This window comes from Grammomys surdaster, unplaced genomic scaffold, assembly GCF_004785775.1.
Source record: "Grammomys surdaster isolate TR1022 unplaced genomic scaffold, NIH_TR_1.0 125852, whole genome shotgun sequence".
Classification (NCBI taxonomy): Eukaryota; Metazoa; Chordata; class Mammalia; order Rodentia; family Muridae; genus Grammomys; species Grammomys surdaster.
This window is the reverse complement of record NW_021620678.1, coordinates 2,280,849-2,295,553: the sequence shown is the minus strand read 5'-3', so window position 1 is coordinate 2,295,553 and position 14,705 is coordinate 2,280,849. Positions and strand designations below refer to the sequence as shown.

Below are 14,705 nucleotides of genomic sequence, written 5' to 3'. Positions count from 1 at the left end.
CTCTCTCCCTCCCTCCCTTCCTTCCTTGCTTCCTTCCATTTTTTGGTGCTGAAAATCAAACCCAGGTCCTCATGCTGGGCAAATGTTCTTCCTCCTGAGCTCCATCCCTAGCTGAACCCTGTACTTCCTCTATCTATCTATCTATCTATCTATCTATCTATCTATCTATCTATCTATCTATGGTGTGTGTCTGTATCTGTGTCATGTATGTATGTGTGTATCTGTGTGGTGTATGTATGTAAGTTTGTTTGTTTGTTTGTTTGTTTCTGTATGTGTGTAGATTTCAGGAATCACTTCTTTCATTCATACAAATCCCAGGAATTGAACTTAGATCATCAAGCTTGGCAGGAAATATCTTTACCTGCAAAGCCACTGTATAGCATGTCTTTACATTTTAATCCCTGTCTAGCCAGGGCCATTGGCGACTCTTATATGTGACTGATTAGGAGAATTCAGGAGTGTGAGGGCGGCTAGTTAGTGTCATCCAAACTGATTAGCAGAAGGACTGGTTCCACCTGCTGGCTGTGAGTGGTTTCAGGTCTTCTTGTAAGTCCTGTGTGTCTCATGCTGACCCTGCAAAGAATGGTTGTGAGCAGTGGGCCCTAAAGCTCTGAATGGACTCTGACCCACCGTTGCTTTCTAGCCCTCCAGTTGCAGTTGGACGCTGTTGTTCATCTTGAATGAGGATGTTGACTACCTAGTCTCTGCAGGGCGGTTTGCACACTGAGCACCCATGGCTAATCTAAGTGATCGTTTTAGGCCCCGGTATTTGCTAAAGTGTTCCTGTTCATCTGACCCAGAAGAGCTATCTTAGTTTAACAAAAGGTTACATGTCATCCTGTGACGCAGTGGGATTCATTCGATGTCCCCTTTTCCACTCAAGTAAAAATCTTCTTTGTGAGTGGGGGAGGGTGGTCTAAAGCAAGCCTTGCCATCCCAGGGGTGCCCTTGGGGCCACTGAGCTATGTTTCCTACAAAAGACTAAGGTTATAAGGTTGTTTGTTTGCTTGTTTTTTTAAAGGGCTTTTTTAAACCTTTATTTTGCCATGTGCATTGGTGCTTTGTATGCATATATGTAAGTGCGTCACATGCATGCCTGGTGCCCACAAAGGTCAAAAGAAAACATTGGATTCCCTAGAATGGAAGTGGCAGGCAGTTGTGAGTGGCCATGTGGATACTCAGAGTCAAACCAGGTCTTCTGCAAGAGCAACGAGTGCTCTTAGATGCTGAACGGGATCTCCAGCCTGAAAATGCTGGTTTTGTTAGGGGTGTCTGTCTTAGTACACACTTCATAGATTGATGCCATTGTGTGGCCAGGGAAGGGCAGGCCCTTGTCTGTCAGGCTTCTGCTGTCCCATTTGCTCAAGTCCATTTTGACAGATACTTTTTTTATTAGTCTCAGAATTGCTACCCTATTAACCAGAGGTTTGGCCAAGATCCACCCTTTCCAGAAGGAGCTTAGAAAACACCCCACCTCCAACACAACTTTTGCCCGTGGGTAGTTCTGGTTGCCTCAGGCTCTGGCTGCTGTGGTGCCTCTCAGAGCCTCAGCTCAGCCCATCTGTCCTCTCAGATACAGAGGTGATTTTGGTGGGAGAGATGTTCTCCTTTTGTCCACCCCACCCTGTCCTTTCCTTTTCCCTCCCCTCTCTCCCTTCCTTCTTCCAACTCTTCATCTTGTTTTTTGTGTTGTTTTGTTTCATTTTTGTTGTTGTTATTAACAAGAAGAACCCTATGAGATGACATGTCCTTTCCACAGGAAGGTGATTGTTTAACTGTAGTTACAGTTGGGTTTTTTGGGGGCTGGGGGGTTGTATTTCAGGAATGAGGCTGGGCTGACCCCTAGATTTGAAGCCCAGACGTGTGAGCATGTGGTTCCTGGGATGCTTTTTTTTTTTTAACTCAGGAAGACCAACTGGGCCCATGGCTCCTAGAAGTTTCAGGCTGCGCTCTTGATAGACATCGGAGTCCTTGTCTCTCTTCTGCTGTTCCAGGGTGTGTGTGCCTCAGTGGACACTGACTGGCAGAGAGGCCCTCCTGGGCCAGTTGCTCCCAAGTCCTAAAATAGGACTCTGGAGTTCACTGTGTGTGCCTGAATCAAAACAAAAAGAACAACAACAAACTTTGTTAGGCATGGTAGAGAAAGTTTTTTTTAAAATTATCATTTGTTTATTGCCCAGGCATGGTAGCACACACCTTTAATCGCAGCACTCAGGGGACAGACGCAGGTGGATCTCTCTTAAATTGAGGCCATCCTTGTCTACAAATTGAGTTCCAGAATAGCCAGAGGTATAGAGAGAGACCTTGTCTGAAAAACAGAATTATTTTGTGAGTGGGTATGTACGGGTATGTGTATGTGTGTGTGTGAGTGTGTGTGTGTGTGTGTGTGTGTCAGTGTGCGGGAGGTCGGAGGACGTGGAGGAGTTGGCTCTCTTCCATCATGTGCTTCTACAGGTGAGACTCTGCTCCTCTGACTTAGCAGCAAGTACGTTTTCCCATGAGCCATCTCACTGGCCTCCAATTCATCTTTTGTTTTGTGACACCCTGGCCTAGAAATTACCAAGTAGACCAAGCTAGCCTCAAATTTGTAGTGATCGCCTGCCTTTGCCTCCCTACTGCTGGAGTTAAAGGCGTGCACTGTCATGCAAGGCTTCCAAGTAACCTTTTTGATGAAGTTTTTTTATACAATTTTAATATCTTTTTAAAAGGAGGGTGGTGTTGCTTTTCATAATTTGTCCTTATTATTGGAGGCATTTTTCAAGGTAATAAAGAGTGGGGTATGGCATGCCTGGTCTATATAACACATTCCAGGCCAGTCAGGACTGCGTCTGAGAGCTATATAAGAACAAAACCCAACAGATACTAAAGGAAGCAGGGAGGACTGCCAGGCTGTCTGTTGGCTACTTTGCTGATTTTGTAACTTAGTGGTAGATGCTTGCCCAGCACCCTCAGCACCACATGGTAAAAGTCAGAATCCTCACATGCCAAGTGGAGCCCTGGGGCATATGATGATGGGGCATGTCCGAGTGTGTGCGTGCGTGTGTATGTATGAGTGCATGCATGCTCAAACATGCATGAGTATTCATACAAATAGAAATATATCTTGAGTTCCTAGTAATAAAACAATTAAAATAATAAGCGGCAGAGTGGTCAGAGAACATAACGGTTGTCAACCTTTGACCTCCACACTTGTGTGCATCTGTGTGTGTGAACATAAATGTAACTGCAGGTGTGTCAAAAAGAAACCTGGAAACCAGTGTGTCCATCATGTGTCTATTACCATAACAAAATACATAAAATAATCAGTTTATAAAATGTCGGTTTTGCTCACAGTTTGTTTTAATGTGTATATATGTTTGCCTGCATGTATGTCTGTGTGCCACATGTGTGTCTGGTCCCCATGGAGGCCAGAAAAGGGTATCAGAGCCCCTAAGAACTACAGATGATTGAGTGATTGAGTCACCGTGTCTGTGGTGGGAACCTAGTCTGAGTCTTCTGTAAGAATAGCCAATGTCATGGATTTGGAGACTAACACATGGTTGACTGGCCTGTGGAGACAGTATGCAGTGGTGACAGTGCACAGCAGAGCCAGGCTGTTCAGTCCTTGCAGCTGGGAAGTGGAGGAAGGAAAGGGGAGGATTCTTATCCTTTTCAAAGCTCTTCTACAGAGTTTATCACTTCCTGGTGGTAGCATAGGCTGAGGACCCCTGGAAAACACTCACAGGCCATAGCAATCAATTCAGTGTTTTAACCCTTAGCGTGTCATATCTTTAACATTTTGAGTACTAGCCCATGTACCCCCCTCCCTCCGAGGTTTGGCCTTCCCACCACTGGAGAGTCAAGTGGGAGCTTCTCCAGCGGCCCAGACCTCAGATCCCTGCTTCCTGCAGTCATCTTTTCTGTGCATGTAGGTGTGTGTGGAGGGCAGAAGTACTGTTCCTTAGGCTTTCATTTGTGGCAGTTGGCTTTTATGCTGATCTGGGTGGGAGTGGCAGCCTGGTACCAAGGTAACAAGGATGGTGTCAAGCCTGCATGCCAAAACAGGATATGTGCAAAGCTTCATCTTGCCTGAGATGCATGGTTTCTTCTAACTAAAGCTCTGTCTTTGATTCTTATGAACTTACTTTTACTCCTGAACTTAGTCTTACTGTTCTTATTGTCATAGTCAGGCCCTAGAGCTGTTGACATGACTCTTTGATTAATGGCCTTTGTTGCGGATATTTTGATAGTCATAGGCTGTCAGCTGAACACAGGAACAAAGACTGGAGGTCAGGCCAAGTTAGCAGTCAGATTGCTTCACACACAGGCTGTTTCTTTCCAGTGTGTAAGAAGGAAGAAACTGCAGCAGTATCAGTGCCTTCGCCTTAACCCAGCAGTGTGGTGACAGAACACTTTCACTTTGCTTAATGTTAATAATCACTGGGTGTGGTATGGCAAGTGCAACTGCCATTTTGTGGATAAGGACCAAAGCCTCAGAATCACATGACTTGCCCATAGTCTCTTAGAAACAGAACAGTTCATTCAGCCTAGCTTTTCTGGGTCTAGACCTGGTGTTGATTCCTAAAGGAAGCACTTCATAATACTACTTACACACAGGAATTTTCGAGTCTGAAATACTTGAAGGGGCTGGGGACATAGCTCAGTTGGTAAAGTATTTGCCTGCCATGCGTGAATCCTTGGGTTCAGCCCCCAGCAGCACATAAACACCCAGGAGGTAACATAAGCCTGTCATCCCAGCCTTCAGGAGGTAGAGGGAGGCAGGATGGGAGCTCACCCAGCCTTCAGGAGGTGGAGGGAGGCAGGATGGGAGCTCACCCAGCCTTCAGGAGGTGGAGGTGGAGGCAGGATGGGAGCTCACCCTCTGCTACAGAAGGTCAAAGCTACAAGCTTTGAGAAAGAAATGGCCGGGAAAGGGCTTCTCTTGAAAACTGAAACAGCATCCAGTTGAGGTCCTCTGATTGCTGAGGTCAGGTTTCAGGAGGCAGAGATGAGAGCAGTTATTGGTTTTGGCCTTCTGGATCGCTGCTCATGTCTGCTGCATGAGGGGCAGGAAGGCTGCTTTCTGCTTCGGTCATGAAAGCCTGTGTTGAGTCAGGAGTGTTTAGTTTCTATGGATGCTTCTTGAGCGTTGCATACCTCTGACTGGACAGTTGTCCAAGCCAGCACCTGCAGTCCATGATCTCCAGGCCTCCAGAGCTGCTCCAGTCGGCCTGCTGTGCCCGGAGTTCATCTCTGCTGGGGACAGAATCCCAGATTCATCTCGTCCATGCTTATGTTGGCCCTGGCACAGTAGCGGTGTAGCCAGCCCATGCCCTTCTGTAGAATATGCGGGAGGGGTTCTTTCTGTCCCCTGTGTCTATCCCCGGGCTCCCTGTTCTTCCCCTGCTGAGTGGAAGGCCTCCATGCCATGGCCACACCCCTGACCCCAGGCAGCAGGAGGTGGGATCTGCCTCAGCAGGAATTGGGTTCAAGCCAGGGTATGAAGAAAACAGCAAAAAGACCAGATTTGTTTGTCAGTACTTCATACCCAGTCCAGGACCACATGTGCAAGGCTCTGCTGCTGCTGCTGAGGTACCTCCACCCATCCTGATTCTTTGACTCTCAGGAATTGGAACTCTTTAGCCATGAAGTCAGTGCAGTTGAAATGTCAACCTTGTCAATCAATGGGCTGGCAGATGTCAAAGGCAGATGGCCCATGTCTCAGAGCTGAAAACTCAAGCTAGGCTAATTGAGAAAGTTAGTGAAGTTCTTCCATATGTACTGTTCGTCACTTAGGACTGTGGGGGGACGAGCATCAGTAAAACCCCGCTCTCTTACTTCTGTTTGTCCTTTATACTAGTGAAACAGCCCAAATTTCTGTGGTACCAAAATTGCCAACCCACTGAAGATAAGACTTGTTGGAGCCCAAGACTCTAGAAGCCCCTGAACCCTACTGGAGTATCCTTGTCTTGAGCCGCACTTGGGGAAATGCATGGTTTCTGGATTTACTTTGTGGAGGATATTTCTGTTCTGTTCTCCCCTGAGTGGAAGTAGAAGCTCTGTTCAGAGGATTTAAGAGTTGATGGCAAAGGTGACTTTACTGCTGCTTGTGAAAGAGAGAGCCTCCACATTCCCATCCCCAAGACGCCTGCCTTGCCTCTCTCGTGGCCTTGTGTAGCGTCTGTATAGCAGCTCTGAAAAAGATAACTCCCCAGGGCTGTGCGATTCAGTCTCCTCTGGGTAGAGTTTGATTATCCAGTGACCCCTTTTTCCTCTATGCTGGCCTCTTCACGAAAGGAAGAAGGAATAAAACAGGAAACTGCACCTCTATTTGCTCAAGCTTAAAGCTGAAGTCTTGCTTCTGTCATTTGCATATCTAGAGAAAATGATAAAGTAATATAATGTCATGGGAGGACTCTTTAGCTCACAGTCCTGTCTAGACTAGAGTCACCATTGTTGGTGGTTGGAGCCCCAAGTAGCTAGTCACACCGAATCTACAGTCACGAACCAGAGAGGAGTTATTCCATGCATGCATGACTCTACTCAGCTCATTTGCTCTATTCTGATGAAGCTCAGGATCCCCTGCCTAAGGATGGTACCGCCCAGAGTGGGCAAGGCTTCCCAACTCAGTTAACATAATCAAGAGATTCCATCCCCCACAGACAGACCTTCACAGGCCAGCCTGTTGTAGACAACTTTTCATTAAGATTCTCTTCCAAATGATTCTAGATTACTTCAGGTTATCAATACTAACTAACCACAGGGGCTGGGGGATGTCTCCATGAGTAAAAAGCAACCAAATCTATGACCTGTTCAATCCCTGAACTCACATGGTAGAAGGACCAAAGTGACCCACACAATAAGTTTAAAAATAAATGTAATATTAAGAACAAAAATTAAAAGGGCTGGAGAAAGCGCTTAGCTGTTAAGAGCACCAGTGGCTCTTTCAGAGGACCTGTGTTTAATTCCCAGCATCTACATGGCTGCTCACAACCATCAGTAATTTCAATCCCAGAACGACACCTTCTTCTGGCATCCAAGAGTACTGTTTGCAAATGCTACACAGACATAGATGCAGGTACACCCATAAACATAAAACAAAAGTATTTTTAAAAGAATAAAAACTAAAAACCTAACAATTACAACTAGGAAAAAAAGCTGAGAGTAGAAGGTCTCCTAATGTGTGATAGTTACAGCTTACAGCTCCTGCCTACAGAGTTGTTCTTGAGCTTAAAGTGTAACCAGAGCCCAACAGCCATTGCCTTTCTTCTTGATGTCAGCATCTGTAGAGAGACCCAGGCCCACACGCACAGAGACAGACACAGTGTGGGTGGGACAGTGAGGAATGAGGAACTGAGCTTGGTGGCTAAGTGCTATGAGTGATGAGAAGCATCTCCAGAACTTCCTGGTGGGCCCTAGGCTGGATGCTTAAGTAAATCTGGAACTGGTTCCAGAAGGCGCTGGTTATACCCTTCCTGTTTCAGCTCATGAACAAAGCCTTGCAGGTATCTTGATACAGCTCTGAGTCTGCCTATAATGGTTGAATGGTGTATTCTTGAGAAAATGGAAATCAGAACTCTTCTTAATTCACAAATGTGCTCATTTAAGGCAGCAAGCTTGTCCGAGAGGAGAAAACAGGTGCTGGCGAGAAGGCCCAGAGTCTCAGCCGGTTACAGCCAGCTGGAGTGGAGGCCAGTCTGGGACTGAAGCTGTGTGGTGAGGAATGCCACAGCTCTTGGCCAGTGTGTCATTGGTGTCTGAAGCGTCTCTGCTCTTCCTGCTCAGTCTGAGCTGCACACATGCCTTTGCTCAGAGGGTCACCAGGTCCCTGGGGGGAGAAAGGGTCAAGAGCTGCCCTTTGCCACCAGAAATGTGTGTTCTTAACAGCTCTGGTGTCTGCATGGGTCATAAGGGACTTCTCTTCACAGAGACTGCTTTCCTGGAGTTCTGAGAACATGAAACTTGGGATGAGTAATGTCCTGGGCCTTCCTGGTGAAGCTTTAAAACAGCAAGGAGGGAGGAGGTGGAGTCCATGATGAGTGAGCGCATCCCCGCTGACTGGACACTTAAAGTCTGTTCTAATTACCAAAGGCCAGGATTTTAAAACCCATTTTCCTTTTGCTCTGCTTCCCTGTGTCTAGTCTCCTTGGCATGGAAGGAAACTCGGTGGTTTGGGCACACCTGTGCCACTTGATCCTGCATCAAGAAAGCCCAGGCTGTACCAGAGCATCTCACATCTCCATCACTAAGTCAGACTCTAATGTGCTTTAACACAGCTGGCTGGACAAGCACAGGAGTCGTTCAACCTCAACCCCAGGGACTCTGATCCCTCCCACATGGGTCTGGCACATGGTAGCTAGAAGTCTTCACAGACCTGAAGCAGGAGCCCTTGCTCTCTCCCCCTGCTGCCTGGCAGAAGTGGCTATTGAAATGGCCACGCCTGTTGTCAGGAAGTAGAATTAAGAATGGGAGAGAGAGAGAACAACCTTAAGTAGACTGCCTGTGAGCCAAAGGAACCAACATGCTGGTCAGGGCAAGTTGAAGGAAGAAGGGGAGGCAGATGATAGCGGGGGTGGGGGGGTCCACCCTCCACGGTCACTGCAGCTCAGCCAGTGCAGGGTTCATCATATAAAACTGGAACAGTCCTTAGAGACCAGGAGGTGGTTGTTATAAACGGATAGGGCTTTGTCATTGCTATCGTGAGTTCTCCTGGTCATTCCTCAGTCTCCTGTCCTAGCCTCCTCTAGCACAAGAATTCTCCCCGCCCCCGTTGTCCTGGTCTGTCTAGTGTAAGGCTGCTCCACAGTGAGCCCTGGTTTTCAAACTACAGTTTTCTGGGTGTGAGAGCCCTGGAGTCTCTCAGATGGGTCCATAAGTCCTTCTGTGTGCCTGTGCTCTCGCCTGTGGCTGTGGTCATGTCTGCCTTTCCACATGGCCCATAGTCAGGCCTACATCTAACTAGTACATCTAAGTGGTGCAGCCTTGACATGCCACCCCACCCCCACTCTGCACCAGTCTAAGCTCTTCTCTCTGTTTTTAGAGGAAGTTGAGAAACTAAGTCAGAGAAGCAGAAAGACCTCTCTTCAGGAAAACAGAATTGGAGTATAACCATGACTGTCATTTTCTAGTTTTTTCTAACTTTCTGAGCTTATTAAGTGGAACATTACCGTCCACAGTGCATGTGCTCCTACGTGCACAGGTGTGCTCCTGTATGTGCACAGAAGCACATGAGAGGACAGCCTCACATATTGGCCTTCCCTTTCACCTGGAGCACTGGTTCCCAACCCTCCTGATGCTGTGACCCTTTAATTTAGTTCCTCATGTTGTGACCCACAACCATAAAACTATTTACATTGCTGCTTCATAACTTCATAATTTTGCTTCTGTTGTGAACTGTTATGTAAATATTAGGAGACCCCCGTGAAAGAGCTGTTCAACATCCCCCAAGAGGGTCATGACCCACAGGTTGAGAATCATTCATTTGGAAGCAGGCTTATCTACTGTTGCCCCTGTGCATCAGGCCACCCGGTCTGTGAGCGTCTCCTGGCTCTGTCTCCCAGCTCACCATAAGGGCACTTGGGTCACAGAGAGTGCTCACGCGCCTGTACTCATGGGTGCTGAGGACTTGAACTCAGGTCCTCACACATGTATGGCAAATACTTTACTCAGTGAGCCTTCTCTGCAAGGTAAAATGCTAAATTAATTAGCTAGTATGTTAAAATACCGGGATTAGCCGCTGGGCGTGGTACCCATGCCTGTGATCCCAGCACCTGAAAGGTGAGGCCAAGGCATCATCCTGAGCTTGACCTGTGCGCGCCTGTCAGGCATGCTTCCAGAAGCCTGGTTTGTGCATTACCCCTGGGTGGCAAGTATAGGATGTTCAGGTAGCCAGGACTTAGATAATCATCCATGGCTGCAGCTCAGACCCAGCCAGCTGAGAGAATCAAGCTATGGCAACAGTGTGTCCCATGAGCCAGTGGGTGCATGCTTCTGGACATGTGGACATGGATTTGGTTCATTATTTATTTGTATGTTTACAGGTTCTCTCTATATAACCTTGACTATCCTGGAACTCACTTTGTAGACCAAGCTGTCCTGGAACTCAAAGAGACCCTCCTACCTCTGTCTCCTGAGTGCTGGGATAAAAAGGTGTGCAACCACCACACTCAGCCTGATTCGTTTAAATAGAGTTTGCTGGGCAGTGGTGATACACACCGTTAATTCCAGAACTCGGGAGGCAGAGGCAAGTGGATCTCTGAGTTCAAGGCCAGCCTGGACTACAGAGCTAGTTCCAGCGTGGCCATAGCTAAACAGAGAAACCCTGTTTGGGAAAATAAATAATAAAGGAAAGAGGGGGAGGAGAGAGGGAAAGGAGAGTTTGTGTGTGGGGGGGTGTATAGATGCATGTAGATGCCTCAGAAGCAGCAGGGACATTGGGTCCCCTGAAACTGGAGTGATCGACCATCATGAGCTGCCTGAAGTAACTGCTGAGCCACCTCTCCAGTGCCACTGATTGGAGTCTTTGTGTTCCGGGAGGTGGGCAGAGTCTCACTCTCCAAAACGCCGTCACACCCTTAATCGTCCCAGGAGTTGTTGGGACTCAGATCCTTCCATACAGGAACTTTTCCAAGTTTCTAACCTGTATCTGAACTCTGGGTCCTGGCTGTCAACCTGAGGTTTCAGGCTGCAGCACAGAACCCTCTTGCTGTCCCGTCCGCCACTGGCCATGTAGCACCCGCTCACAGACATTGATAGCTTATTGAATGAGTGACTCTAGAGTGGCTCTGATGTGTGAGGCGTGGCATGCTCCTGTGGGTGTGTGTCCCAGCGTTGGGGGGGGATGGGGGGGGATGGCATAGCACTGGCCTATCACTCTCAGATCAGGCTCCTGGCTCCTGCTTCCAGGCCCTGAAAGCCAGTTTTGGTACAGTGCATCCTTGCACAGTGGGACCAGGAATGAGGACCAGCTTCCTTCCCTCTGGGCAGCCTAGCCTGGGTGGTTCCCTGGAATGGGATCTCTAGCTGTGCAGGTTGAGGAGGGAACCTGTACTGGTTTGTTTTGAGGTTGTTTGCTGAGTCTAGAGCTCCCCCTGCTGTCAGCAAATAGAAGGGTTCTCATGGCCTTTAAAATAAAGTTGGCTTTCTTATTATTACTATTTTTAACATTGTCTTTAATTTAAACAAAAATGCTTCTGGGACATTTAAGCTCCTCTGAGCATGCTCCTGGGAGGCCCACCCCTGGGAATTGAGGGGCGGAAGCACAGAGGCCAGGCAGGATAGGTCCTATCTGTGTCTTGCTACTTTTAGCGGCTCCCACCCTTCCCCTCCTACCACAGGCAGCAGCCTGGAAGGTTATCTTTGCACACAGTCTCACACTGTCTGCAGCCTTGGGCAGCAGAACTGAAACTGACCGCAGCCTTGCGTACTTCTCACCTACAGCCTTTGTTCCCTAGCCAAGCGAGCCACACGCTCCCTGGCCTCCCCCGTGTCTTAAGCTGTCATGTGTCACCTTACAAGAGGCTTGGAGTGTTCATGATGCATTTGTAGAGGAGCTGCGGCTGGGCTTGCCTTAGACAGAAACTGAGGCCCCCGTGATAGCCACAGACCCCAGAATGGGACCCAGCCTTCACCAGGGCCAGCCAACAATGACTGAAGTTTTCTTAGTTCGCAAAGATAAACCCGAGCATCATTCTGACACTGCTGTTGGTACCAGGTGAGAGAGAAGGATGCAGTCCTGTGTGGGCACGGGCCTCTGCTTTAGCCCATCTGACTGCTGCAGTTCCTAATGAGACAGACAGAGTAAGGGGACCCAGCTCACAGCTCTACCGCGCCAGGGCGTCATGGAGCTTAACTGGTGGGACCGAGAATAGTGTGGCACTGAACCGAAGTTTAGGAGGGACTGCTGTCCCCAGGGATCTTAAAGTGACCAGCCATAAAGACACATGCTTCTTGGGTGTCAGGTGGCATTTCCTCTCCAGTACCATGTCTCCTGCAGTGGTAGTGTTGTACATCATGTGTCACTAGAAATTATGTTCAACTGTTTGAGGTTTTGGTTCTGGGACTGAGCCCAGGGGCTTGCCTGTGCCAAGTAAGTACTCTATCATGGAGCTAGCCTCAGCCTCTAAATGTAATTCTTTTATGGTTCTTTTCTCAACAGCTTTGAAAAGTCCGGCTGCATTTCATGAGCAGAGGCGGAGTTTGGAGCGGGCCAGGGTAAGGCTCCCTCCCCGAGGACCTCCACAGTACCGTCAGCATCACCCACCAGCTGCATTTCCTCCAGTCTCGCACAGCTTGGGGGGCAGCCCTCACCCTGTAGCTCTAAATAGTAGAAACCTTGGCCATTTCTGTTTCTTCCCTCCCCAGCTACTTACCCTGGTAGAATGTAGACAGAGAGAGACTCTATTTTAGTACCTTGGAGGCCTTGTTAAGGTCACCAGAGCTCCCTTCCCAAACCTGGCCTGAAGACCACTACCCTCTGATGATCCCACTGACCCTCGTGTAGACCATCTGCACCAGTGTCACCCATGGCAGGCTCTCCACTCTGGAGCAGACACTGCCCACAGCCTTTGGGCACTACAGTGAGCTTCCATCTCCACCTGCCCCAAAGCAGCCAGCATCCACCTGTCCTCTTTGTAAAGCAGACCTGGGCATGCTGCTAGCCACACTTCTGCTGTAGCACCTTAGCTGCAGCCTTATCCCCTCCTTTTCAGTTCCCTCTGGTCCCCTGTGTGATGTCCTGCGCGTGGTGCGGGCGGAGATGGGGAAATGATCGGCTCATGCTCCCCCTGGAGGACCTGCTGCTCCCGGAACCCTAATATACTTACTCCTGAGACTGCTTTTTTTTTTCTTTAGAAAATTATGATTAACTCTTAGAGAGTAGGAAGAATGAAGTCAGGGTGCCGAGAAACAGAAACACTAACAAATCATGCTTACTTCCATTTGCTGGGAGCCAGAGGAGGCCCAGCAGGGAGCAAGGGACAGCATTTGCAGCCAGGCAGATTAGCTCTGGGTGCAGTGGAGTCTGGTTAGACACCACTGTCCTACTGAGCGTGGCTGTGTGTGTGTGAGGTTGTGTTCATTTTGTATTTATCCACACAGGAACCCTCACAAGTTGGGTGCAGCTGCCCTTGGTTTTTGTTTTGGTTTGGTTTTTGAGACAGGGTTTCTCTGTGTAGTCCTGGCTGTCCTGGAACTCACTCTTTAGACCAGGCTGGCCTCGAACCCAGAAATCCGCCTGCCTCTGCCTCCTGAGTGTTAAGATTAAAGGCATGCGCCACCGCCTGGTGTACCCCCTTGTTTTTTAGATGCAGCAGAAGCTAACTAATCTGTCCAGCTAAAAAGCGGAAAAGCTGGAACTCAAACCTAGGTTTGTGGAGTCCAGACTTTTATTACATTTCATTTGTGTGTATGCGTGCGTGCGTGCGTGCGTGCGTGTGTACGAGAGCGCGCGCACGCGCGCAAACACACACACACACACACAAATACACGGACATATGTAGAGGTCAGGGGACAACTTACAAGAGTTTTCTTCTTTCATCATGTCCTAGGGATCAAACTAAAGTCTCAGGCTCGGTGGCAAGCAGCTTTTCCCACTAAGCCATTTCAGCAACCATATATATGAATATGTGTATATAGCCATATATATGTTTGGTTATATATGCAAAATAATTTTATTTTTCACATGTGGTAAATATATTGATCTATCAAGTGCATATGTTGCACATCTGTTCACAAATGACTTCAAAATTACAATAATGGGCTTAATATTTAAGCATGCACTGAACTGTCTTAATTAAAATATGAAAAATGAGTGTATTGGATTGGTCACGGTGTAACTTGCTTTACTCAGTTATACCAATTCAGAGCTTTGAGAAGCTGTTACTTTTGCATCTTAGTGAGAGGCAGCACGTCAGCTTGTATTCAAGAAAATTCCTTACATGATCCCAGTCATGTCGCTGCTCCCTGCGTCTGTAACTCCTTCAGAGAGCATCTTGGGGAGACTCATCCCTCGTGGCCAGCCCCAGTCCCAAAGGACCTCTCTGTGCAGCTCTGTGTGGCTGGCTCCTCCCTGTCAGGCACTTGTGTTCTCCAGCCCCAGCAATGCCTTCAGTGGCATCAGCTAAAAGCCCCTTCTTCACCTTCTGGGCCAGGAGCAGACTGGCTCTCTGTCTGTCCCTCCTTAGTAGCTTCTGGGCAGCCAGGCCCTAGCCAGTGGACATCCCTGGAAGATTTATTGTTTATTATAAAAGCCATGAATCCAGAACCATTGAGAGGAGAGATGTTTTTGAATGTGTTCTCTCTGCTGGGTTCTCCCAGCAATGCCTGAGTTCTCTTTTTTGTTTGTTTGTTTGTTTGTTTTTTGTTTGTTTTGTTTTGTTTTGTTTTTCGAGACAGGGTTTCTCTTTATAGCCTGGGCTGTCCTAGAACTCACTCTGTAGACCAGGCTGGCCTCGAACTCAGAGATCTGCCTGTCTCTGCCTCCCAAGTGCTGGGATTAAAGGCATGCACCACCATTGCCCAGCGCCTGAGTTCTCTAAGCTGGAAATTCCTCCAGATTTTCAAATGCTGTGTCCCACGTGTACCCAGGCCATTGGTAGAGTGGCTGTCTGTAGAAAGCTGGGGCACCTGACCTCTGCTCACTACAGATGGGCTGATGTGCCCAGAGCCCACAGCTACTTTCTGCATCCCTAGGCTCAGGCTCCAGGACTGCCTGCCGCAGGGTCCTG

At 48.3% G+C, this 14,705-nt stretch overlaps 1 protein-coding gene across 3 annotated transcripts in view; it reads left to right on the top strand.

Annotated features, from left to right (window-relative positions):
- Nucleotides 1–14,705, top strand: part of Mrtfa (myocardin related transcription factor A) — a 175,650-nt gene that overhangs the window by 148,494 nt on the left and 12,451 nt on the right. For all 3 annotated transcript variants that reach the window (XM_028789923.1, XM_028789922.1, XM_028789924.1), the window contains one exon: nucleotides 12,137–12,192. In XM_028789923.1, the coding sequence (XP_028645756.1) occupies nucleotides 12,137–12,192 (56 nt within the window). The remainder of the gene's footprint in view (nucleotides 1–12,136; nucleotides 12,193–14,705) is intronic.